Here is a 25,719-nt window from a genome sequence, read left to right on the forward strand (position 1 = left end):
AGTCACCTAGGAAATATTGTACAGGTCTATATAGATGCCACTTGTTTCTCTCCGTATTCCTATAGAAAAAACCTTAGATTCTAGAAATTTGTTGGTTCATGATAGGTTGAATTACACAAATCTAAATTCAGTTTTGAATAATGGATCCTGAAGTTGTTCAATCCCCAACTGCTTCACCCAAACGGTACAGGACAGATGAAAGCCCTCTGAATAATTTTCATGCCATACTTGACCACTATGAGGTAATGGTGGATCACTTGAAGCAACAGGCTCATCAGATTGAACAGGAGAGAGAATTTCTTCTTTCAAGCATGGAATCAGTTATGAATGGGAGTTTGATAAGCCAATTGAATGACGGTAAGACTTTTTGTCAATATGCATTATTCTAAATAATTATAGGCTAAGCAGGTGGTTGGCACCCTTTAACTTGAAAGCTACAGTGTCACTCTCTAGTGTCACAAAGGTGCTGCTCTTGAGACAAATTTTTGTGATTTTAATTGGTAAAATTATAGTTTAGCTACTTTTCATTATATTGGGAAGAGGTTAGCATAGAAAAAAGAAACTTTCAGTAATGAATCCAGGGCCAAAATTACAGTCTGGGAAGGTATTAGGCCTATCAGGGTTCTATATTAACTTTTCCGGTAAAATTCTAATCCATTGACTTTTTGCTATCTTGGAAAGTTGTTGGGCTAGAGAATTGAAACTTTCAGGGATGTGTCTACAGGCTAAAGTATATCCCAGGAAGTTATTTTGAGATCCCTAACTATACCCCTTCCCCCTCCTCTATATAACGTAGTTTTTTGTGCATTACAGCTTATATTTTGGTCAAATTTGATCCTATATTACTATTAAAAGTGTAAATCCTTGCTTACCTTAGAAAAATTCAACTTTTCACTGTTTTTTAAGCTACTATATTCCATAATTACTTCACCTGCATTGAAAAACAATTATCACCTTTTATGGTATAGTTAAGACTGGAATTTAGGTATTTAAACTGTTTGAAACTCTTATCTTTAAAGGGTTGTTGTCAGGGGTAATACAGATAAGACTTTGAACTTTTAAGGGGCTTCTCACTCAAAATTATGATTCGTTTCTACAATTGGGTAAGGTTATTATGTTATATGAATTTGAAAAAATTAGAAAGATGTATTTGTAACTTACAAATGGGTGATCAGATCTTAATGAAGTTTGATATTTAGAAGGATATTGTGTCTCAAAGCTCTTATTTTAAATCCTGACCAGATCTGGTGATATTGGGGGTGACATTTGATTTTTGGATGAATTAAATAAAAAAAAAACAAGTTTTTTAAATGAAAGTAAGGAGCAACATTAAAACTTAAAACGAACAGAAATTACTCTGTATATGAAAGGGGCTTTTCCTTCTCAACGCCCCGCTCTTTACGCTAAAGTTTGACTCTTTCTCTTAACTCTACATTTTAAAACAGTAAAAAACTTTAGTGTAATAAGCGGGGCGTTGAGAAGAAAAAGCCCCTTTCATATATGGAGTAATTTCTGTTCGTTTTAAGTTTTAATGTCACTCCTTACTTTCAGTTAAAAAAACTAGTTTTTTTATGTAATTAATACTTAGCTCATCAAAACTTCACTTCGCTATAATTTTTAAGGTCCTAATATAGTTGGCCAAAATACAAAACATACAAAGATAGAACATGTAAGGATAATGAAGACAATTTATATATCAAAAACTTACTTTGGTCAGAAGGTGGACGTTAATCTAAATAAATCTACTACGCAAAAGTTTGTGAATTCTATTCGTTCTGTACCATTTAAAATGTTAATTATAAATAACTGAAAAAAAAACAAAAAAACCAGACCGAATCAAACAGTTTGTGATAACGAACAGTAGTAAGGAGCGACCCGGCTCAATAGTAACCAAAACTCTAATAAATATAATTTTATAATAATAGTTACATCAAAAGAATTGCATTTTAATGATGATTTCAAATATATAAGTTTCATTAAGTTTAGACTTAACCATCATAACTTACGAGCCTGAGAAAATTTGCCTTATTTTAGATAATAGGGGAAAACACCCCTTAAAAGTCATAGAATCTTAACGAAAATCACACCTTCAGATTCAGCGTATCAAAGGACCTTACAGTAGAAGTTTCAAGCTCCTATCAACAAAAATGTAGAATTTTGCATTTTTTGCCACAAGACAGATCACTGATGCGTGTTTATTTGGTTTTTTCCCCAAGGGTGATCGTATCGACCCAGTGCTCCTAGAATGTCGTGAGAGGGCTCATCCTAACGGAAATTGAAAGTTTTAGTGCCATTTTTAAGTGATCAAAAAATTGGACCCCTCCCTCGCTCATTTTTCTCCCAGTTCAAATCCGGATCAAAATTCTGAGATAGCTATTTTATTCAGCATAGTCGAAAAATCTAATAACTATGTCTTTGGGGACGACTTACTTCCCGACAGTCCCCATGGGAGTGGCTGCAAGTTAAAAACCTTTATCAGTGTTTACATATAGTAATGGTTATTGGGAAGTGTATAGACACTTTCAGGGAGATGTTTTTGGCTGGGGGAGGGGTTGAGGGGATGGGGTTATGCGGGGGGAGTTTTCCATGGAGGAATTTGTCACGGGGAAAAAGATTTCCATGAAGGGGGTGCAGGATTTCTTAGAATTTTTTTTAAAGAACAAAGAAAAAAATAAGTATGAAAAGTTTCTTCAACTTAGAGAGAGAGAGAGAGAGAGAGAGAGAGAGAGAGAGAGAGAGAGAGAGAGGAGAGAGAGAAAGAGAGAGAGAGAGAGAGAGAGAGAGAGGGGATCGGTAAGACTTCTGCTTATTTGTCCCACCAAGTTTCATCCTGACCCCTCCAATCTAAGCGTTTTCCATGATTTTAGGTTCTCCCACCCCAAACTCCCCCCAATGTCATCAGATCCGGTTGGGATTTAAAATAAGAGCTTTGAGACACAATATCCTTCTAAATATCAAACTTCATTAAGATCTGATCACCCATTTGTAAGTTACAAATACATCTTTCTAATTTTTTCAAATTAATATAACATAATAACCTTACCCAATTGTAGAAACGAATCATAATTTTGAGTGAGAAGCCCCTTAAAAGTTCAAAGTCTTATCTGTATTACCCCTGACAACACCCCTTTAAAGATAAGAGTTTCAAACAGTTTAAATACCTAAATTCCAGTCTTAACTATACCATAAAAGGTGATAATTGTTTTTCAATGCAGGTGAAGTAATTATGAGTAATTATGGAATATAGTAGCTTAAAAAACAGTGAAAAGTTGAATTTTTCTAAGGTAAGCAAGGATTTACACTTTTAATAGTAATATAGGATCAAATTTGACCAAAATATAAGCTGTAATGCACAAAAAACTACGTTATATAGAGGAGGGGGAAGGGGTATAGTTAGGGATCTCAAAATAACTTCCCGGGATATACTTTAGCCTGTAGACACATCCCTGAAAGTTTCAATTCTCTAGCCCAACAACTTTCCAAGATAGCAAAAAGTCAATGGATTAGAATTTTACCGATCTATTTTGCAAGTTTTACTTTTGTAGTACACATTTAAAAAGGTCATCTAAGGTCAGGATCATCTAGAGAGGGAGGAGGTAGAGGTAGGTAGCCTACTTCAAAATTCCTTCTTGGGAAGAATCATTTTAGGTCTCACATCAAGAAAGATTAGCAACACTTCAAGAAATTTATTATCAAATTTCTTATGAATATTTATCTTGATTTAATAGCAGTCAACCTAACCATTTGTGCACCAAACCATCCTCTATACCACACTGTAATGATTTGTTTGTGTATGGTGAAGTCCTCACTTCTCAAACATGCAGTCAGTCTGGTATTATAATCTCCTTTTGTTAGTATAAAAGCTTATTCCAATAGGCAATGTATAGAACATCCCCCCCCCCCCAAACAAAAAACAGACCCTACCCCAAATACTAACAAAAATGTTCCACATCTTGGGTGGTCTAACCCACTATCTTAAAGTTCACATGAGAGGTGGAACTCAATGGATAACACAATGGTGGAGATGAGGGTATTTTTCACTATCTATAGTAAAAATAACTTTCAAGAGGTCCTTTCTAGAAACTCCAAAAAAGGAAAACATCTTCCCAATCTAAAATAATTTCCCTCCCCTTGCTAAAACTCCTCCTTCACAAAACCTCCAAATATACTTAAATATTTCTCCTGATACCCCCTTGAGATAAATAAGATAGCTTCATTATGATTGCTATCTTCAAATTGTTAAAATCAATGTTTTCTTTAAACATTAACTATGATAGACCTTTGCTAATAGCCCTTCAAGATTCTAAATCAGTAAACATAATACTTGATTTAAAAACCCTTCTTAATATCCCTATATAGTCTGTTCTATGGACCTCAAACAACTACCCAACTAAAATAACCATTACCAGTTAAGGGATTTTTTGTTAACCACAACAAAAATACCTTCAGTTAAGTGACTGCAGATATCACTCAACTGGGCAAACCAGAAGCTAATGACCAAAAGTCAAGCAAGCTTTTCTTATTCACACTCAGAGAAGAAAACAATATTTTAGGCCAGATATTCCTCTTTGGTCAAATAAAACCCCACAAGATGTACAAGCCATTGCCAAAAATGTCTGAAACTAGAACACACAACAAATAAATGCAGTGAATTCTTACAAGCCTGCAGTAAATGTAAAAGTTCCCATCCCAAAAGTATGGCAAATTGTAAAAATGATCAGCCTACATGTATGAACTGCAAAGGCTGCCATGATTCTTCCAATAAAACACTATGCCCTGTATATAAAGAAAGAGCACTAACACTCCAAATAGCAACAGAGAAAGCTATACCTTGCCCATTTGCAGCTCTGGCAGCAAACAAAGCCCAATCACACCAAACTAAACCCTTTACAAAACCACCAAATAATTTCACTCACAGAACACTCAACCTACCCAAAGCAACAAGTACCCCCCTTAAGACTCCTCCTCAAAAACATCCAAGCTCACATTCTTATGAGAGCAAATCACCTAGGCTGAGCCAAATAGCCTTCATATCTAATGATATGAAGTCAGTCTGGCCACCCCTCCCAAACAGAAATGAATCAGAAGCATTACCAGGAATTAATCCCCTAATTGATGACAAGCCATATGAAAATAGAAACAAGCTAACATCCAATATATGCCTCCTTATACTAAATTCTAACACAGTTCAGCCCATGAACTTACAACAGCCACAGAAAGCAAAAATCAAAAATGAATTGGCAAACATGTACCTACCCAATCACATGCTTATCCAAGCAAAAAAGAATCTCACTATACTGCTAGAAAAGCTAAACATGAACACACAGTCATATGAAAGCTAAAGCAACAAAGCAGCACATCACAATACTTCAGTTGAATGTAAGGTCACTCAGAAAATAAGTTAGATGAACTCATATCTTTTATGAATAATAATTCCATTGATATTGCTTGCCTTCAGGAGACCCATTTGATGAAAACAAACAAACAAAGTCTCTAGGATATACTATCCTGAGAAAAGCCATGTCTTCAGAGAGAAAAGGTAGTAGTGTAGCTTTAATAATAAATAAATAACATCAAGCTTTGTGGCATTAACTGTCCAGAATTTTTAAATAATGTTGATGCAATTGGAATTGATGTTTGGCTGAATAATACCAAAACTTAAATAATAAGCTCTTATAACCCTAATGGCCAAACTATTGATGGCTTGAATTTCTTCAGTTATATAACTAATTCCAATATCCTAGAAAACATGATTATTTGTGGAGATTTTAATGCCCACAGCCTTCTGTGGGGGATAAGCCAGCAAAAAAAGCTGGTAAGTTTATTGAAAGTTTAATATCAAATAATACTGAATTAACAGTTGCTACCCATCTAAATACATATTTTAAGCCCAAAAGGGGCAAATTTTCCACAATTGACCTACAAATTGTGTCAATAAATATTTTGAGTAAAATTTGTATAAAGAAAATTGATAACCTTTGCACAGACCACTTTGCCATAGTTGTGTTGCAAGAGCAACACTTTGGTTTTGTTGTGTGTTTTTTTCCCTAGCACCCTGATTTCAGCTTATTCCTAGAAAGTGGTAAGGGTCTAACCTCTGTGGTTTTTATGGAAAGTGTGGACCTTTGGCTGAATTGATGAATATGACTTTGCATTTTGGAAAGTTTTGTAGAACTCTTGCCTGGGGCTGAAAATCTGTTGTTTCTACCCATTTCTGTTCATGATTTCACCTGAGTTCATCATTTGTTTTTTTGCACTTGGGTATGCAGTAGAGAAACAGCATCAGATGTGCCTCTTAAACTTTATAAGTTCTCTTGTTGCTAAAAAAATTAGTTTATCCTTTGCTCCTTTCTTCGTGATGATATTAAAAACTTGGTCTAAGGCAAAAAAAGTAAAATTTGGAATTAAGACAAATAGATATTTTTTTTTCAACTGAAGTTGATAGCTCTTGATTAAAATAGCTCTGATTAAAGTAGGCTGATACAGAAATGGCATCAGATATGCCCCTTAAACTTTAAAAGTTCTCTCATCGCTAAAGAAATTAGAGTTATCCTTTGCTCCTTTCTAAGTGATGATGTTAGAAATTTGGCCTATGGCAAAAAAGTCAACTTTCAAACTAAGACAGATAGATTTTTTTTTTCAATGGCAATTGATAGCTCTTGATGTGCTGATCAAAGTATATGTCATCCATTCTTTGGTAGAAAAATTTCTTCATGAGATATATCAGTTTGAAAGTTTAAAGGGGTTGACAACTTCAGTTGTAAGATACACACTGAAATCAAAAATAAGCTGATACAGAAATGGTATCATATGTGCCTATTAAACTTTAAAAGTTCTCTCATTGCTAAAGAAATTAGAGTTTATCCTTTGCTCCTTTCTATGTGATGGCGTTAGAAACTTGGCCTATGGCAAAAAAAAGCCAACTTTTGAACTAAAACAGATCGATATTTTTTTTTATGGCAGTTGATAGCTTTTGATGAGCTGATCAAAGTACATATCATCCATTTTTTGGTAGAAAAATTCCTGCATGAGATATTCCAGTTTGAAAGTTTAAAGGGGTTGACTTCAGTAGTAAGGTACACACTGAAACCAGAAATAGGCCAATACCAATTTTGAGACATATAGGGGAGTTTTAAGCAACAGTCAGCTTAAAATCATCTTCAGCAATGAGAGGTTTGCAACTTTTGCTAGTTGGTGTACCTATTATTTGTTTCTGGTGTATTTGATAGTAAGACCAATCAGGTTCGAGTTGTAAGACATGTAGGGGACTTGTAAGTAATAATCGGCTGTTGGGCTACAACCATCTTCAGCAATGAGGGGTTTGTAACTTTTGCTAGTTGCATCGAGGGGTTTGCGAGTTGGTGTACCTAGTATTTATTTTAAGATCCTTACAGATTAATAACTTCAGCGTTTGATCAAAGCAAGGAAACAAAACCAAACTATTGCTCTTGCAACACTTTAGTCACCGAATTCAAACAAAGGTTGCTGCAACACCTCATGTTGCCCATGCAACATAGATGTTGTTTCCTCATTAAATGAACAAGCTAAAATTCTACAACATGACCCCAAATGTATGAACACTAAAGCAAATTGGATTATCTTCAAAAATAAGCTCAATGATGAAATTTTAAGTCTCACCCAGGAATCATATATTTCACCTGTAAGAGCTGACACACGTACTGAAGTTTCGGCATCCATACTAACAAATACAGCCAAACTTGCTATCCCCAAGACAACACCCAGGAAAACACACTCCTAAACCATGATGGACAAAGCAGTGCCAAATTAAGTGGAGAACAAATAAGGCAGCTAGGACTGCATATCTAAAAAAAACTCTCTTACTACATATTTAAGTAAATTACAAGCAGAGGATAATCTCAAGAGGACTATAATAAATGCTAAATATAATTGCTGGAATAATTTTGCAAATAATCTTTCAAGAGAAACAGGTGAGCTAATTATACATAAAGTCATAAGCCACATCTGGGGGAAAACATCCCCCAACCCACTCCAAAATGAGCTACTATATAATATTACTCAATATGATATTACCCATATTTGTATCTGCTGTCTCATATACAAATAAGGGACAGCAGATAAACTGGAATAAAATTAAAATCATGGCCATAGATCTGTCTTCTCCTGTCAGTCTTGACAGAACAACTAGCATAGTTGTCCAAAGGTTCACCTACCTGAGATCCACAACTTCTTTGGATGGCATGCTTGAGCTCCCTAAGCTGCAAGCAGAGCTATCCGTTGTTCAAATAAACAGCAAATTTGTAATGCCCTTGTTGGTTGTGTCATGCTTTATTGAGCTGAAACTGGCAAGCATCAGCTGCAGCCATAACAACCATTGATGAATCCAGTCAAATAGCAGCCAAGCATACCTTGTGATGGTTTGGGCACCTACTTTGAATGCACCCACACTTACCCACAAACACAATCTTTGTCCTTGACCCTATCAAAGCCAGTTGGAAGAAACCTTGTGGCCAACCAAAGAAACAATAATCTGATAGCTTATCTGAGCTCCTAGTGATTGTAAACATCAGACCAAGCAAAGCGCATACCCTTGAGACAGACCAAAGTGGATAGAGGAGGCAGAGGTCACTACAAAGCAGCTCTTGAAACTATGGGTGAATTGCATAACTTAATGCCCTTGCTTTGAAGCTCTGTGGGGTTAGCATCCCCAAATAAATAGTGGTTGGACCTTTCCACAATGCTGAACAAAATAAGTGTCCAAAAATGTTTTGGATGTATCTGGGGAATGAAGTAGATTGGGAGGGATGCTGATTGCTCTCCAATTACTTTTTATTCTTAAAAGGGGTGCTAGAACTACAATTTCCAATTAAATCAGCTCCTTTCAAAAATTTCTATGACTACTCCCTCTACGTGAAGTGTCTTGGTGAAAAAAAAAGAAATATGATAACACATTGTTCACGCTTTGGTCTTTTACTTTGGTCAACTTTTGGTTAGTTCAGCACCCCCAGCAAGCCCTGAAAGTTTCAGTTTATACACCAAGCAGTTCTGAAGATAATGCTCATATGTACTTCTGACAATCTGCATGTGCACAACATGTTTTGATTCTTTTCAACTTTCTCCTCAATATTCCCTGAAATTTTCACCTTCGTTTAAGCCCTTAGCTGTAGCCTTTTTTTAGCCTTAGTTATAGTAATGGTAACAGTTGTAGTAGTAGAACTGCTAGCAGTAATAGTAGTAGGATTAGTAATAACAGTGGTAGTATTAGTGGTAGTACTCGGAGTAGTCTGTACATTTTGCCTTTTGGTCAGTTAAACATCCCCCCCATCAAGCCCTGGAAGTTTCAAATTCCTAGAATAAGCTGTTGCTATGACGTTGCTGATAGCCTTTTTGATAACCTGTAACTTGTTTATGTAAACAGTTCCTGGGGAATTGCTGATTATTTTGAAAGCCTGCATGCACATTGTGTGTTTTAATTTAGTTCAATTTCTCCCTCAAGATTTCCTGATTTTTTCATCTTAATACTCTTTGCCTTAATATTAGTTGCAATAAAATCAGCAACTGGAGCAGTATTAGTAGTAGTGGTAGCAATATTAGTAATAGCAGGCACTTATTTTCTTTTTCATCAAAATTGATCTGTTGACAACCTGTATGCACGTGGTGTGTTTTGATTTAGTTCAACTTTCCTTCAATATTCTCTTAACTTTTTACCTTTAAACCCTTAGCCTTAGTAGTACTAGTATCATAGTAGTAGTAATAGCAGTTATAGGAATATTAGTAATAGTGTTCTATTAGTAGTAGCAGTAACAGCAATTGCAGTTATATTAGTAACAGTAGTAATTTGCGCATATTGCCTTTTCGTCAGTTGAACATCCCTCTCATGATGCTTCAGCTGGAAGGTTCAGCTTCATGCAGTAAGCTGTTTCAAGGATATTGCTGATTTACCCTTTTGAAAATCTGTATGTTCATATTGTGTTTTGATTTAGTTCCAGCTGAAGTAGTAGTAGCACGCAGATATTTTCTTATTGGTCAATTAATCATCCCTTAAAGTTCCAATTTTATACCATAAGTCATTTCTGAGTTACATCCTTTTAACAACCAGTATGTACATAATGTGTTTGGATTTAGTTCATTAATTCCCTCTATATTATCTGAAAGCTTAACCCGAATGCCCTTGGTCTTCTGGAACACTAAAGGTGAAATATGCCCTCTTCCCCAATAACAAATACTATATGTAAACAATGGGTAAATTGCATAGCTTAAAGCTCTTGTCCTGAGAGTTGTGGAGGGGGAGGGTTTACATACACAGAGATACAGTGTCTGGAAGTTTCAACCATGCTGAGCAAAATCGGTATCTCATAGTTTTGATGGGATATGTTAGGGAAATACTGGGTGTAGAAGGGGGCTGGTTGACTCCAATCACTTCTGACTCTTAAAAAGGGCACTAAAACTTTCAATTTCCAGTTGAATGTGCTCCTTCTGAAGTTTCTGCAGCAACTCCTTTTATATGAAGTGCCTTGGTGAAAACAATACATTGTGCACACATCACTCTTTACATAGGATGCACTATTGAGCTACCTTTGATGAAATCATTATAAAATTCAGGTACCTTTGTTGATTTCCTGGAAATTCAAAAAAGGCTAGAAGAAAAGTGCATAATTTGAGGCAAAGCAGCTTAACTCTGATGTACTGGTAGATCTGATCAGTGATTCTCCACAGGAATTAGCCAAGCCCTTATTTATAGATACAGCACTATTACTCAGATTACTTGATACTCAACCCTGTAGAAGGTCAGATATGTAACCCCAATTCCAACTTCAATGATTTTAATGAACTTTAAATGATTTTATTGGTATCCATCCTATAACACTAACCCCATTTTTTAGTAAAGTACATCACTGCACTGATTTATCCGATGAACTTACTGTTAAACCTTGTTAAAAAGGATTTTTTCTGGTGTCAGCACTAATAGAAAGCCAGTAACTCCCCTAAACTGTCCTTAAACATCCTTTCTATTGTTAAATTCCATTACCTGACTTGATAAGGTTCTACAAAGACTAGATGTGAAAAAGACGGGAATGTGGTCAAACCTTGTTGCAATTGATTTTTGTCAAGCATTTGACCTGATACACAGTGCACAGAAACACTGATAACTCTGAACTCCTGATACACAGAAACTCTGATAATTGTCTGAACTATTTGATATGAATTGTTATTGAATTTCTTTAATCAGAATCCTTTTTAGCTTCCTTGCTAATAGGAATAAAAAATAATACCAGGATGAATTTTCTAATCAAACAGTTCGTGGTAATGAACTGTAGTAAGGAGCGACTGGGCTCAATAGTAACCAAAACTCTAAAAAATGGAATTTCGGTACTAATAGCTACATCAAAAGAATAACATTTTAATGCTGATTTTAAATATATAAGTTTCATCAAGTTTAGTCTTACCCATCAGACGTTACGAGCCTGAGAAAATTTGCGTTATTTTAGAAAATAGGAAACACCCCCTAAAAGTCATAGAATCTTGACGAAAATCACACCATCAGATTCAGCGTATCAGTGAACCCTACTTAAGGAGTTTCAAGCTCCTATCTACAAAAATTTAGAATTTTATATTTTTTGCCAGAAGGCAGATCATGGATACGTGTTTATTTGTTTGTTATTTTTTTTTTTCCCAGGGGTGATCCTATCGACCCAGTTGTCCTAGAATGTTGCGAGAGGGCTCATTCTAACGGAAATGAAAAGTTCCAGTGCCCTTTTTAAGTGACCAAAAAACTGGAGGGCACCTAGACCCCCTCCCACGCTAATTATTTTCCCAAAGTCAACGGATCGAAATTCTGAGATAGCCATTTTATTCAGCGTAGTTGAAAAACCTTATAACTATGTCTTTGGGGACGACTTACTCCCCCACAGTCCCCGTGGGAGGGGCTACAAGATACAAACTTTGACCAGTGCTTACGTACAGTAATGGTTATTGGGAAGTGTACAGGCGTTTTCAGGAGGATTTTTTGGTTGGAGGCAGGGGGTTGAGAAGAGGGGGATATGCTGGGGAAATTTTCCATCGAGGAATATGTCATGGGGGAAGAAAATTTCCATGAAGGGAGCGTAGGATTTACTAGGATTACTTAAAAAGAAACAATGAAAAAATAAGTATGAAAAGTTTTTTTCAGCTGGAAGTAAGTAGCAGCATTAAAACTTTAAACGAACTGAAATTATTACCCATATGAGGGGCTCACCTCCTCCTAATACCTCGCTCTTTACGCTAAAGTATTTTTAGTAATTTCAACTATTTATTCTGCGGCTTTTGTGATTCGGGGGTCATTCTTTACGAATTGGGACAAAATTTAAGCTTTAGTGTAAAGAGCGAGGTACTGACGAGGGGGCGAACCCCCTTATATATGTAATAAAAACATGAGAATACAAATGTTCTTTACGTAAGCTAATTTATAAGTTACGTATATCTTTTACTTATAAAAAGATTCGTAAAAAATTAAAAGTTCTAGTTGCCTTTTTAATTAATCGAAATTCGGAGGTCAATTAGGCTTCCTCCCCCGCTCTTTTTTTCTCAAAATCATTCGATCAAAATTGTGAGAAAGCCATTTAGCCAAAAAAATAAATATACAAATTTCGTTTTAAATATTCCTCTGCGGAGAGCCAAAATCAAAACATGCATTGATTCAAAAACGTTCAAAAATTAAATTAAAAAAAACAAGTTTTTTAAATGAAAGTAAGGAACGACATTAAAACTTAAAACGAACAGAAATTACTCCGTATATGAAAGGGGCTTTTCCTTCTCAACGCCCCGCTTATTACGCTAAAGTTTTTTACTGTTTTAAAATGTAGAGTTACGAGAAAAAGTCAAACTTTAGCGTAAAGAGCGGGGCGTTGAGAAGGAAAAGCCCCTTTCATATACGGAGTAATTTCTGTTCGTTTTAAGTTTTAATGTCGCTCCTTACTTTCATTTAAAAAACTTGTTTTTTTTATTTAATAACTTATGGATTAACTGTGGTATACAACAGGGTACAGTACTCTTTTGGTGCTAGTCTTGTTTCTTGTTATTGTAAAGACATTGGTGGTAGGATATCCATATTACTGAAAATCATTCAACAATCCGTCCTTACAAAAAAAAAAAAAGAATCCAAAGTTATCCTGTGCAGACCAGGGAAGATGCTTGATAATATTTGTAAGGGAGCTAATGCTGTTGATTTGTCTGTTAATATTGACAAGTCTCTTGTATCCAGCTTTTTCTATCTAAATGATAGTGTTAACATCAGCATACCTCTTCTGACATCTCAAAGGGCTGATAAAATAAAGCCACCCAGAGTTTCTATAATTTCTGTCCTTTGATGGGAAAAATAGGTCACTATTATGATAAAAAGAGAAAATGTGGGACTTCATTCATTAAAAGTTATTTCAAGGTATAGATCCTTTCCCTGTACCTCCTCCATATCTACCAAACTTTTGTCTGTCCCACCCTAGAGTATTGTTGCTCAGTATGGTATTTCATTGTGACCTTCTGAGAGTTTTGACTTATAGGAGAGGCTTCGGTTTAAGGCTTTAGTTATTGCCTCTAGGGAGTCTAAGGTCTCTTTTCTGGGATCGCTTGAAGAGTTTAAGCTTGAAACCTTATGTGACTACCGTTTGTATGTTTGACTATCACTTTTGAATTATTCATATTCGCTAACTTTTTTGTCATTCTAATTAGCACTTATTATTCTACCTGTTTAGATGAGAAGAAAACAGCCAATGAACAATTATCAAAGATTATAGATGAATGTATGGGTATCAATGTCAAAGTGTCTGCAAAACGAACACCAAGAGAAGAAGAAGCATTAGATCGAGTAAATATTTACATCAATAATCTTGTGATGAATGTTAACAGGGATACCACTGGTGCTCGCCAGGAGTGTATTGATGCGCTGAAATCGTTGATACCTGAAAAACTTGAAGAGACTGGTGAGTTGTTTTCTTTTATGGAATTGCAGTCTTGATATTTTCAATTAGAAATAGCTATCATAGAAGAAGAAGCTGTGTCCATTTAGCATGTATTGACTGTAGTTGCTCTCAGAGAAAGTCCTAAGGACTTGTTTATTGAACGAAAGTTTTGCTCAAGAAAATAGTAATTTCTTAGGTTCTGTTGCTTGTTTTGCATTAAAAAGAAAAGAAAAAAGCAATTATTCTCGCTGTAATAACCTTATCTATGGTGCAGAATAAAAAATCAAGTCCAGACTGTGAAAACAAGTATTCAGATTATCAGAAAGACTGAAAATTGTTGTAAACTGTAGTATAGTAGTATTGTTGTCCTTTCAGGCAACAACACAAACATTGTTACTTCGACGCTTGGACTATTCGTCCACGTAATTAGTTAAAATTATTAAAGGTTAAAATTAATTGCTAAATTGATTAGCCTTGAGCTTCTTCAGCTCTTCATTATTTTTGAAGTTTCAATAGTACAAAATAAGCACATACATGGCTAGAATATAGATTATAATTTAATATTCTAGAATATAATGTTGCTTTTAAGTTCTCCACATTGCACTATATAACCACTTGCTACGCCAGCCCATGCGAACACTCGCACAAGAAAAGAAAAAACTGAAGCCAGTGCATACAGTAGGAGCATATTCAGGGTTCTTTATATATATATATATATATATATATATATATATATATATATATATATATATATATATATATATATATATATATATATATATATATATATATATATATATACATATATAGCCATGACTTGACTTGCCCACAACTATTCCATATGTATATGTATATATTTATATAAGTGTTTGTTGCAAGTTAAAATGGATTATTTCTAGTCTGTATTCGAGAAAAACAGTTATTTAGTACGCTTTTTCATGTGTCTGTGAAAGCTGTTTTGATTAAAATGATTCTGATAAGATGTCAGAAAGAATTATCAATTAGGACCGTAATCCAGATTTTTGTGTGGATGTAAGTGTTGGTAAATTCAACAACACATACTCATTGATTTTGTCTGTGTGTAGTAGTAGTAAATAATTATTTTTATATAATAGCACAGCAAAAGCGGAGCTTGCAATGATATGCTAGAATAAAAAGAAAAAAAGAAAGAGCATGGAGCATGAGACCATTTACCGAAACCAACATAAAAATAAACAAAAAAACATTACAATATAAATATAAAACCCCAAAACAACACATTGAAAAATACAGAAAAATAACCCACTGAAAATATAGTTAATCTGTTTTGAAAGCATACCTACCAAGCAACTCCACACGTAAATCAGATTTAAACTGGTTAAAATTACCATTATCCTTAATACCCTTGCTAAGTTTGTTCCAAAGCTTGGAAGCTCTATAAACAAGAGAAAAAGAAGGCCTACTAGAAGCAAGTCGAGGAACCTCAATATTTCCTCGCATCCGAGTATCGTGTTGGTGAACATCTGACCTCTCACAAATATACGTGCAAAACAATTTGGAAGGTCCTCATTATGATACTTATATATAAAAATCAGGCAATCCGGATGCAGGCATTATATTTATTTCACTATAGACCGACCTTCGACGATGTAACGAGGGGAAAGTACCAAGCCATATCGAGGAACAAAACGAAATATAAAGGTGAATAACGGAAAAATATAACAGCCGTAAAATATTTGGGGAGAAAATATGTTTTATTTTAAGCATCATACCTAGGTTACGCCACAGTATTTTAGAAATCGACCTCACATGTTCCTGAAATGATAGGGTTTCATTAACATCAATTCCGAGGTACTTGGTGAAGCGTGTACGTTTAATAATTCCCCGCTCTGATATCAGTTCAGTGATCCAAAGATAAAAATTTGAGGATCTAGAAAAATATAACAAAATTTGACTTACCTATATTCAGGTCAAGGTAATTGATTTTTACCCTTGTGCATATCTTGGTCATTGCCCCATATAATGTTGACATAAGCAGTTGTTCCGTAGGGGCTACACACATCAGCGTTGTTTCATCCGCAAATAAGGGCGCAGTGACCTGTGTTTCACTTGGACCATTATCAACAAAATCAGTAATGCTGGGTAGGGCATTAACAGAATCAGGCAGATCATTAATGATGAAATTAATTTGCCAAAAGATGATATTTTTGGGAGTTGTTAGCCATGGATAAGATAGTGATTTCGCAACTCGCCCGCTTTCAATATTTCAGGTAAAAGAATGTCTCAGAAACAGCTTTTTGGACAAGAATTGTAACGCTGTTTGACACCAGTGGGACTGTCTTGGTGGCACTGCGGGTAAGACAGTCCACTGGGCTGCAAACGATTACCCAATTTTGCTTTAAGTACTTAATTAGCATGGGTCCCCATTTTTTTTGAAACTATATACTTTCCCATATATTTTTTTTTAATTTCCTGGCTGGACGATTTTCATTATTCGTTGTTTTTGGTATTTTTTTCAAACGAATCTTTAAAATGACATCATCTGTTTTTATTACTATTATTCTCTTTTCATGTACAGCATGCGTGATGTTTCTTTTGCTCGCTGTTTGAAAATGTATTTCTAATTTTGACTATCACTTTCAGAAAAACTGGGTCTCTTCAGTGATATTCATCCATCTCTAAGCTTTGAAGATCGTCAGAAGACTATTCATCGTTTACGTGGTCTGATGAGCTACATTCAATCTTTACAACAACAGGCTGTTCAAATGCTTGAGTGATATCAAAATCCGACTCCGAAATTTTTGCGTTTTTTGCTATTGCTATGTAAAACTTTTGTAGTATTAGTGTTCTTATCATTATTTCCTTTGGCGTGACCTTTTTTTACCGCAGCCAACCTTGGCAAAATAGGCTATAAATTTTTCTCTCCTCCCTCTGTCTTCCTACATCCTAAGTTTTAAAAAGAAAAGACTTTGTCAATGTTGGGGTCATCCTATGTTACTGCTAACATCCTAACTTAGCATTTTTGTATTTGGATCCATGATGCAGGTTTTAACAAATAGGTTCTTATTCAGAGGGGTTATGGTCATTGGAATTATTTATGAATTGCACAGACGTGAAGAGTCTTTTGTCACCGTATTTAAAGAAATTATTTCTTTCCAATACGATCATATGAAGTTAATAGCCTTATTTTGTTGCGAACTTTGTTTTGTGAGGGAAGGGCCATATGGAACAAAAGATGCTAATTGTATTCGATCAGAATTACCTTGAAATTTCTTATATTTAGTGCTAATTAAGGTGCTTCAAAGAAAAAAAAAATTTCTAGTTATTTTTTAACCATTTGTGCGAAAGCACAGGATGGTTGGCCCCCAACCCCCCATTGCACGTCCTGGATGAAGGGCTAAGAAATGGAGATCAGCACCGCCGGTAGGGACTGTAAAGTCTAATACTGTACTTTTTACACTATACCATTTGTATTATGGTGAAACCACAGTTGGAAGTTTTTCAATAAAGGAAGTTGAAATGTTGAAAATGATTTTGACTTTGTTCCCTTTTTTTATAATAAACTGTGGATTTTACAAATGGCTTTCTCATAAGATTAACAATTTTAGACATGCCATTTGTTGCTTGTATTACTAGTAATTAGTAGTTTAAAATTCTTTTTAATTCATATCTTGGTATTTCTATGTCCTTTGGTGGCGCAGTGGGTTTAACCTTGGCTTGGTAATACGGGACCCAGAGATCGAATCATGCTGCAGGAATGCACTGTAGGGCCGACGTAGGGACCTTAGCAGTCAAGAAGCGTCATTAATCCGATACAATACAATACAATTGGTATTTCTATGGGTAGAGAAAAGCCTACATGCAAAAACATCAAGACCCCCTGTACGACTGGCAAGTAGGAATAAATCCGAATGTACAATAGTATACAAATATGTAACCAACGACCGCAGATTTTTTATATTAACTTTTCATTATGTATCAGCCATTGTTGGGGAATATAAGAATTACAAAAAAAAACATAGATATTAAAAATTAAAAAAAAAAATAAGGAATTTTAGACTGGTATAAATTTTTTATTGGCAGCATTTTTGCAGAAGCTCCCATTTTCTGATCTCTTAAAAATCTTGTACTATGTTAAAATTTGGTTGAGCTATAATTTAAAATTAGATTTAGTTGTACCCTATTGAAATATAATAATTATATATAATATAATAATGTACTGATTATAGAAGAGAGCTGCTTGAGGACAACAAAGTGGGAAGCCATGCCAGTTTTTTGGCTTTGTACTTCTTGGTACAAAGGCGTCACTTTTCCTCGGGAGGGATTGCCTTATGGTAGACATGATTGAACTGCAGTTTCCAGAGTTAGCATTTGCGGCTTGAACAGTCGTGCCTGGAAATATGCTTGTGTCAATATGTTCGTTTTTTTTCGCCTTTTTCTCAATTTGGCCCATTCATTTTTTATTTACCATTAGCATACTTATGACCTTTTTCATTTTTTGATAGAAGAAGTAAGTAAAAAACGTGTCAAGTATAAAAAATTTATTCTTCTTTGTATTTTTCAACCTTGATGTCTTGAAAAGTGATAAAGGTATTGTAACTATGTTTTCGTGCAATTCGATCTCTTGGTTTTTAATTGTTTGTTCTTCGTGAAACATTTTTAATGTTGTATGGTTTTGGGAATCATTTTGTATTATTCGTCAACTAAATTCAACGCTTAGTAATAAATCGTCGTCACTATACCAAAGGGCTTATCCGACCTACGCTTAATTGAGCTTAGGTAAATTAGTAAATGGTTGGGACAAAAGCATCTTGTGTGTCTAAAACTACCAACTTTTACTGATTTTGTCTCTCCTTGACAAATATTGTTCTCACAAATAGATTCAAAAGCTATTTTTCATTTCTTTTAGAGTCATCGGACTGTTGCATATTGTCTTTAATGAGAGGGAAGATATCGTCTTAGATCTTGGGAAGGAGGGAAGATCCAGTTTAAATTCTTGTTCGTTAAATCTGATATCAGTTATATTTAGCCATTTTCTTTTAATTCTCTGAATGCATTTTCATTTCAAAGGATTTAGAAAAATAAACCAGAGCTTTCTTAAACATAAATTTGATTTTCAACAGAAAAAAAACTACCATTTTTTTATTGCTCCAAAAGGGATTATTTCTAGTGGAAAAGATACAACAGGAATAAGATTTGTTTTTTGAAGTTTTAGATTTTGGTTGCCCCCTTAACTCTTGTTCTCAAAAGCAAAAAAAAGTATATTTATCCAAAAACCTGAGCTGTAGCAAAAAGATAAAATAGGATTATCTGTGAAATTTGAAAAAAAAGTGCAAGGAATCTATATTGCTCGATAATGGATGCACAGTTCGTTTTCGTATTGGCAAAAAAATATGTTGTTTCTAAACGTACGATTGAATTTGATTTTCAAATTCTTCTCCTTATAGAGAGATGTCTATTTAGCTGGAATAGCAGGGAGGTATCTAATGAACCATAGCAATATTATTCAAATTGGCCTTAAATTATAATTGGGTGGCACGATCACAGCAGGTAGACGTTTTGAACAAGGTGTGTGTAGAAAAATTCCCACCGGTTTTTCAACCTTGAGGAACTTGAACAGTAAAACAAGTTTTGAAGCAGGTTAAACTGAATACGATCACAGCGAATGATTCGTTGTGGAAATCCCAAATTTTTCTTCAAGTTACGTAATTACGCTCGACTGTTTTAATTAATATATGGATGTAACACTTAATATCAGTGTTAGATGTATCGGCAATTTAAGTGTTGTGCTGTAAGTATAGATGTCGGATTTGTAGCTCAGGAAAGTTCTTAGTTGAGCGAGAAAGCGCAACTCGAAAAACTAAACTTTTGTTAATTACTTTTAAACACATTCTCATCCAAAACATAATTAGTGTGTCGTTCAGAAACTAAATCGATAAGCGCTACTTGTGTATTCAGTGACAGAGAATTCAGTCAACTCATCTTTGTGTATTTCAAAAGAAATTCCCTAAAATAAGAAAAATGACAAAACAGTTTTGTGCTTTAATAGTAAATATTTTTGTAAGAAGCCAATTCACTTCGTACATGTATCTGCGGAAATATCCTCTTTCCTCAAACACATGAGCCAACATCAAATACCATAAGCATTTTCCCGGCCAAATGATTAGTTCGTTGAAATTAAGACTAGTAATGTACTGTTTTTAAAGTTGTATCTATTTTTGTTGCGTGAAATTAATAAGTTTAGTTTTTGAGCGTCTTATACGTCACTGGCTCAAGGGATAGAGGAGAAACCTCAAGGTTGCAAACCACTGACTTTAGAAATTAACTACAACAACAGTTTAGCAATAGGATGTTTTTGTTTGTTTGTTTTTTTACTGAGAAGATATGTGTATAATAGTAAGTGCTTGTTTCTATCCCTTTTATATCTGGAAACGACCTCTTTTGGCTGTGAAATGAACTTGCATTTCGTGTTTTTTTTCAGTTTTGTCAACATTTTCACAAGTATAGTATTTAGCATTGCTTCTCCTTCGTTCTTGTTTTTATAACTCAGCAACAGGCAAAAGGATATGAATCAATTGATGTATAGTTTCATTGAGTTATAAAATCCCCATGGTCGTCAATCCCGAAAAATGTCAAAAGAATTTCAAAGAGAGCTATAAATTCGAAATAGATTAAAGGATTGAATTAACTCAAAATAGATTAAAGTGCATCAATTGATTGATTTACAGATTCATTGAACCATCAAAGATCTAGGACCATCGATCCCAAAAGATGTAAAAAAAATTCAAAGATAGCTACAAACTCAAAATAGATTAAAGTGCATCAATTGATTGATTTACAGATTCATTGAACTGTCATAGGTCCAGGACCATCGATCCCAAAAATTTCAAAGAGAGCTACAAACTCGAAACAGATTAAAGGGTATGAATGGATTGATTTACAGATTCATTGAACTATCAAATGTCTAGGACCATCGATCCCAAAAGATGTAAAAAAAAATCAAAAAGGGCAACAAACTCAAAAACAGTATGTCTTAGCAACAGGGGAACGATATCAATCAATTTATATATAGATTCAGTAAACTTTAAAACGCCGAGGGCCGTCGATTCCAGAAAAATGTAAACAGAAAAACAATTGATGAAGTAACGCACTCGAAAAAGACTTAGACTTAGCAATCGAAAATCATATAGATGGATTGATATTTAGATTCATTTAACAATAAAAGGCCCAGGGCCGTCGACCCTAAAAATTTTCAAAAAGACTAAAGAGAGCAAGATACTCGAAAAAGAGTACGACTTAGCTGCAGGGAAAGGAAGGCAATAGATTGATATATAGATTTATTGCAGTATAGAAAGTCCAGGGACGTCGATCGCAAAAATATGTCAAAAATAAGACTATCACAAGATTAGAGGGTCAAAATTGCGGATGTAGTTTCATTAAAAAAGGGACCTCTAGGTATTATTTTGGACTCTAAACTTTTTTAAAAAAAAACAATGAGGAAAAGAAGCACTAAAGGCAACCAAAAATGAAACTTGTCTAAAGAGAAAAGATAAATAAAGAAGGTATTTTGTGTCGGTGCTTGTTAATATCAAAAGCAGTATAAGAAATGGAATGATGATTTGCATATATCTTTCCATGATCAGAATCGGATTGATAACTAAGAAACAGATCTTCTGAGAATCCTGGAAGGAGGGTAGTTTCATGAGCCATTCCTGTCCTCCAAGAGTTTTTTTTTTTGGTTTTTCCTTAATTTTCACATTCAAACTATTTATTTTTAAAGACATAAACCTAAATACAAAAATAATATTAACCTAATAGCAAAAATTAGAAAGTCTGTTTTGATGTGAAGCTGGAATACCGGTCTGATGGGTAACTTTTTTTTCTCTCTCTATATACTTTTAAACAGCTCGAGATCAGGTGCTTTTGAACCATTTCAACAAAAATTAGCAAGCCCGTTTAACAGCTTAACAGCTGCTACCTATCTACTATTGAACGGTTTTGAGAATGGCTCTCACCTTTTTGTTCAGTATGAACAAATGGTTTCATCTATCGTGACTTGTTGCACCTGAATATTTGATCACGCCTTTGGACTCCTTCAGCTGATTCTGGGATTCTTTCTAAGTCGTTGGCAGCCAGTTCCTTAGAAACAAAACCTCCGTCTATTTCAGTTAGCGATTTTTTTCCCAAAAATTTTGTTGTCAGTCTTTTCAAACAATTTTCACCCGCTTATCTAAGTCCGAATCCTGCGTTTCTTTCTCACTTTTGTCTTCAAGGCTTTTAGTCGCTGTATGTGCAATTCATAACCTTTTTTTTTACAAGACTTTGCCAGTTTTATTAAATATTTAGCAACAGGAACATCTCTCCGAGTCCATCCAACCGATCCATTACAAATTGTCGTCCACTAAAAGTTATCTCATTCATAGAAGCTGTCTTTACTATGTATTCTCCTGGAGGTGGAAATAGCACTCTCGACACCGGCAGATCTGTTTGAAATAGTTTACAATGTTTTTATGACTGAAGAAAAATTCAATTACTTTCATCCCTCACCTTGTTCCACCAATCGTCACTCTTTTTTGGCTCTCGCGAGTCTTAATAACGAGATTAACTTAAATCCGTCAACTAACGCAACTTTCGAGCAATAGATGATAAACTCTGAACAGAAACCAGCCTAGAAATCTTATTGGGGTGTGGAAAAATTAAACCTTTATACGATTGCAAAGTTTTTCTGCGGAGAAATCTATTTTAGGTATGTGCTGAAATGTGTTTCCCCTTTCTCCTCTTATCTGCCCTATAATAAATGATACAAAGAATAAGGCGTTAAAAGGATCGTAGTTACGTTCTTGTAGCTGCAGCGATTCTGGCCCAGCTTGCTGCCGCACAGAGTTTTGGAATTTCCAAATTTGTTTTCATAATTAAGAATTTTCGTAACCTGGATCGAATCTGAATAAAGGATACAAGTTCTGAAACTGTAGTAGTTGTAAGATTTTATCGCAAGACTGTTTTCTTAAGAACACATTCTTAACCCATCAGTTGCTAGATGTGGCTCGTCCTTTACTATGTTGCATATACTACTGCTCCCAAGACTAGTCAGTCCACTTTAGACAGGCAGTAGCGCTGAAGACTATAAAAACATCTCTTGTTTTAGGTGAGCAAGAATATATTCCAAGAACTATATGGATACATCTTTCAGCTACGTTCGGGAGGTAAAACATTTTAATCAAAGCAAGACAAGGGGGATTTGAGGGACCTAACTTCAATATAAGGGACCAAAGTTTCTATTTGATTTTAGGAACTTTTGTGGAAGCACTCAGCTTGAAAAATGAGTGATTAAATCATATTAAACAAGCAAATACATCAACCGCCAGAAGTGAGTTCCTTGTTCCATAGAAACTTAAGCATACGGTCCAACAGCCTGGTTACTCGAGTGCAATAGGACACCGACTTAAGCTTCTTCGTACAATCAATATAATCGTCCAACGTTTCTGGTGGAAAGACTGAAAACAGGGGTGAATAAAGGACAATTCAGGTGAAATTGATTACAAATAGGAGACCCAAAGAAAGGGTTCCAATGACAAATATATAAATAGTTTCACTTTAAATTGATAAATACGAAACCCTTTAAAGAGAGCGACAAACGGATAAAAAACAAGGCTTGGTAACAGGGAATGGGGCATCAATAAATTTATAAATAAATTCATTAAATTATAAAAGGCTCAAGGTTGTCGATCCCTAAAAATGTTGAAAAAGAACAACATTTAACCTGAAAGAGCATGAATAAGCAGTAGGAAAAGAACATCAATATATTGATATATAGATTCCTTCGACTACATATAAAATGTCAGAAACACTTTAAAGACAGCAACAAACATAAATAAGAGAATGACTTAGCAAAAAGGAAGAGGATATCAATATATTAATGTATAGTTCCATTAAACTATGAAACGATCCTAAAAAAACATACCATAAAGCGCAAAAAATTTGAAAAAGATCAGCAATGCAGTCGGACGTCTACTGTATATAGCAGAATTCACGAGAGTAAATTACCTTCCTGAATGTAGAAAATGCTTCGCTTATAAGAAGATATGGCTTTCTCTGAGGTGCCATTACTTTGTCTTTCTGGTTCCTAACGGGTAATAGTTCTAATTTCATATACTATAAAAGTACATGTCAGATTTTTATTCATGATAAATTATACTGAAACTTTACCAAGTAATATGAGAATTAATAAGTTTCATTGCATTTCCAAGCGGTAAAATGAATTTATTTTTTTTTACTAATGAATGGCTTTGCCTTTCTGATTTTGTTGTTTTGACATTGTTTAGCCAGTTTCTTAGTTGTTGTGCTACTTTTATGATTTCTTTTTTTTTTTTTTGTGGTTTAATGACTTATGATGGTCATTTTCTGAAATTAAATATCTTATCTTATGAAGTCACAGCTGGCAACTGGAAGTAATCCATTTCCCATTTCAACATGAAAATGAAAAGCTTCATTTTGGAATGTTTTTGATTTTTAATGTGAAATAAATGCACCAGGCCAATGGTGCCATATACAGAGCGAGGAGACAACCGTTGGAAGTCGTTCTAGGATTGATCATAAATAAACAAGGCAATGTTTATTAACATCAAAGATTATATGGAATAAGATGGTACAGTGGAAGCGAAATTAAAAAACAAACAAAACTGTCAGTCATCTTTTTTCTGTACTAAATCGGTTAATAGCAAAGGAAATGAACCAATCAAAGAGATAATATTGGTAAAGAACTGCGTTTTACTCTCCATTACTTTCCACAAAAACGGTAACGTTTTAAAAACATTTATAACTAAATTTTGCAATTCAGCCACATGTAGAATGCCACTATTGCTAGGTTTCAGCTTTACAAATTGACCAACGATTTGGAACAGCTAAAACATATCTAAAAACAATTTCTAGAACAAAAGAAAAATTCGAATCTTCCACAAAGACTTTTTAAATCAGTATTTGAACTCTATGTTTGTCCTCAAAAAATACTTTGCAATTGGCGAAATAAATTTATGTGACGATACACTTCTGTAAGTTGCCTATTGATCGTCAGTAGTGGTTAACATTGAGATATAAGCACCAGTTTTTATTATATTTATATTATTATATATTTATATAATAAATTTATTATATTATATTTATATTATAGTTATATAATATATATATATATATATATATATATATATATATATATATATATATATATATATATATATATATATATATATATATATATATTATATATATATATATATATCTTCCTTTTCTCCTTCTGCCTTTTTTTTATGTGTTTGTGCTGTTGCATTGGTGATTTCTCTTTTCATGATATATATATATATATATATATATATATATATATATATATATATATATATATATATATATATATATATATATATATATATACATATATATATATATATATATATATATATATATATATATATATATATATATATATATATATATATATATATATATATATATATATATATATATATATATATATATATATATATATATATTTGAGAATTTAGAGTGGCGAAACCCTATATAGGCCAGTGTATTCTCCTGATGAGCCCTTTTGTTGGGTGTTGCCTCTGAATTATTTGTCTATATTATTTTTTCTATTGTTTGGTAAATGACGACTTATACTTATTGACGACATGACTGCCTGTCCGTGGATTATTCTTTATGGTTGATTGTGTGTGGCTATGCTGTTTGACCTATGTGATTGTATGGATGAGTAGGGTTAAGGCCTCATTCAAGTGCTGGTCTGTATTAGTCACTAATTTAGGAAAACAGTCTT

At 34.2% G+C, this 25,719-nt stretch overlaps 1 protein-coding gene across 1 annotated transcript; it reads left to right on the forward strand.

Moving 5' to 3' along the window:
• The first annotated feature begins 50 nt into the window (after positions 1-50).
• On the forward strand, positions 51-20,413 carry LOC136035315 (uncharacterized). The gene is made up of 3 exons (XM_065717025.1): positions 51-357; positions 13,707-13,934; positions 16,536-20,413. Exons 1-3 carry the CDS (start codon positions 141-143, stop codon positions 16,667-16,669), a joined length of 579 nt encoding a protein of 192 aa, XP_065573097.1. The 5' UTR covers positions 51-140; the 3' UTR covers positions 16,670-20,413.
• The last annotated feature ends 5,306 nt before the right edge of the window (positions 20,414-25,719 follow it).

The sequence above is a fragment of the Artemia franciscana genome, chromosome 14 (assembly GCF_032884065.1).
Source record: "Artemia franciscana chromosome 14, ASM3288406v1, whole genome shotgun sequence".
Lineage (NCBI taxonomy): Eukaryota > Metazoa > Arthropoda > Branchiopoda > Anostraca > Artemiidae > Artemia > Artemia franciscana.

Bases quoted from the DNA above. Each gene is read 5' to 3' on its own strand.
- LOC136035315 (XM_065717025.1), top strand. From the start codon at position 141: ATGGATCCTGAAGTTGTTCAATCCCCAACTGCTTCACCCAAACGGTAC. The intron at 358-13,706 runs GTAAGACTTTTT...CTACCTGTTTAG, and splicing joins GATAAGCCAATTGAATGACG to ATGAGAAGAAAACAGCCAAT. The intron at 13,935-16,535 runs GTGAGTTGTTTT...TATCACTTTCAG, and splicing joins TGAAAAACTTGAAGAGACTG to AAAAACTGGGTCTCTTCAGT.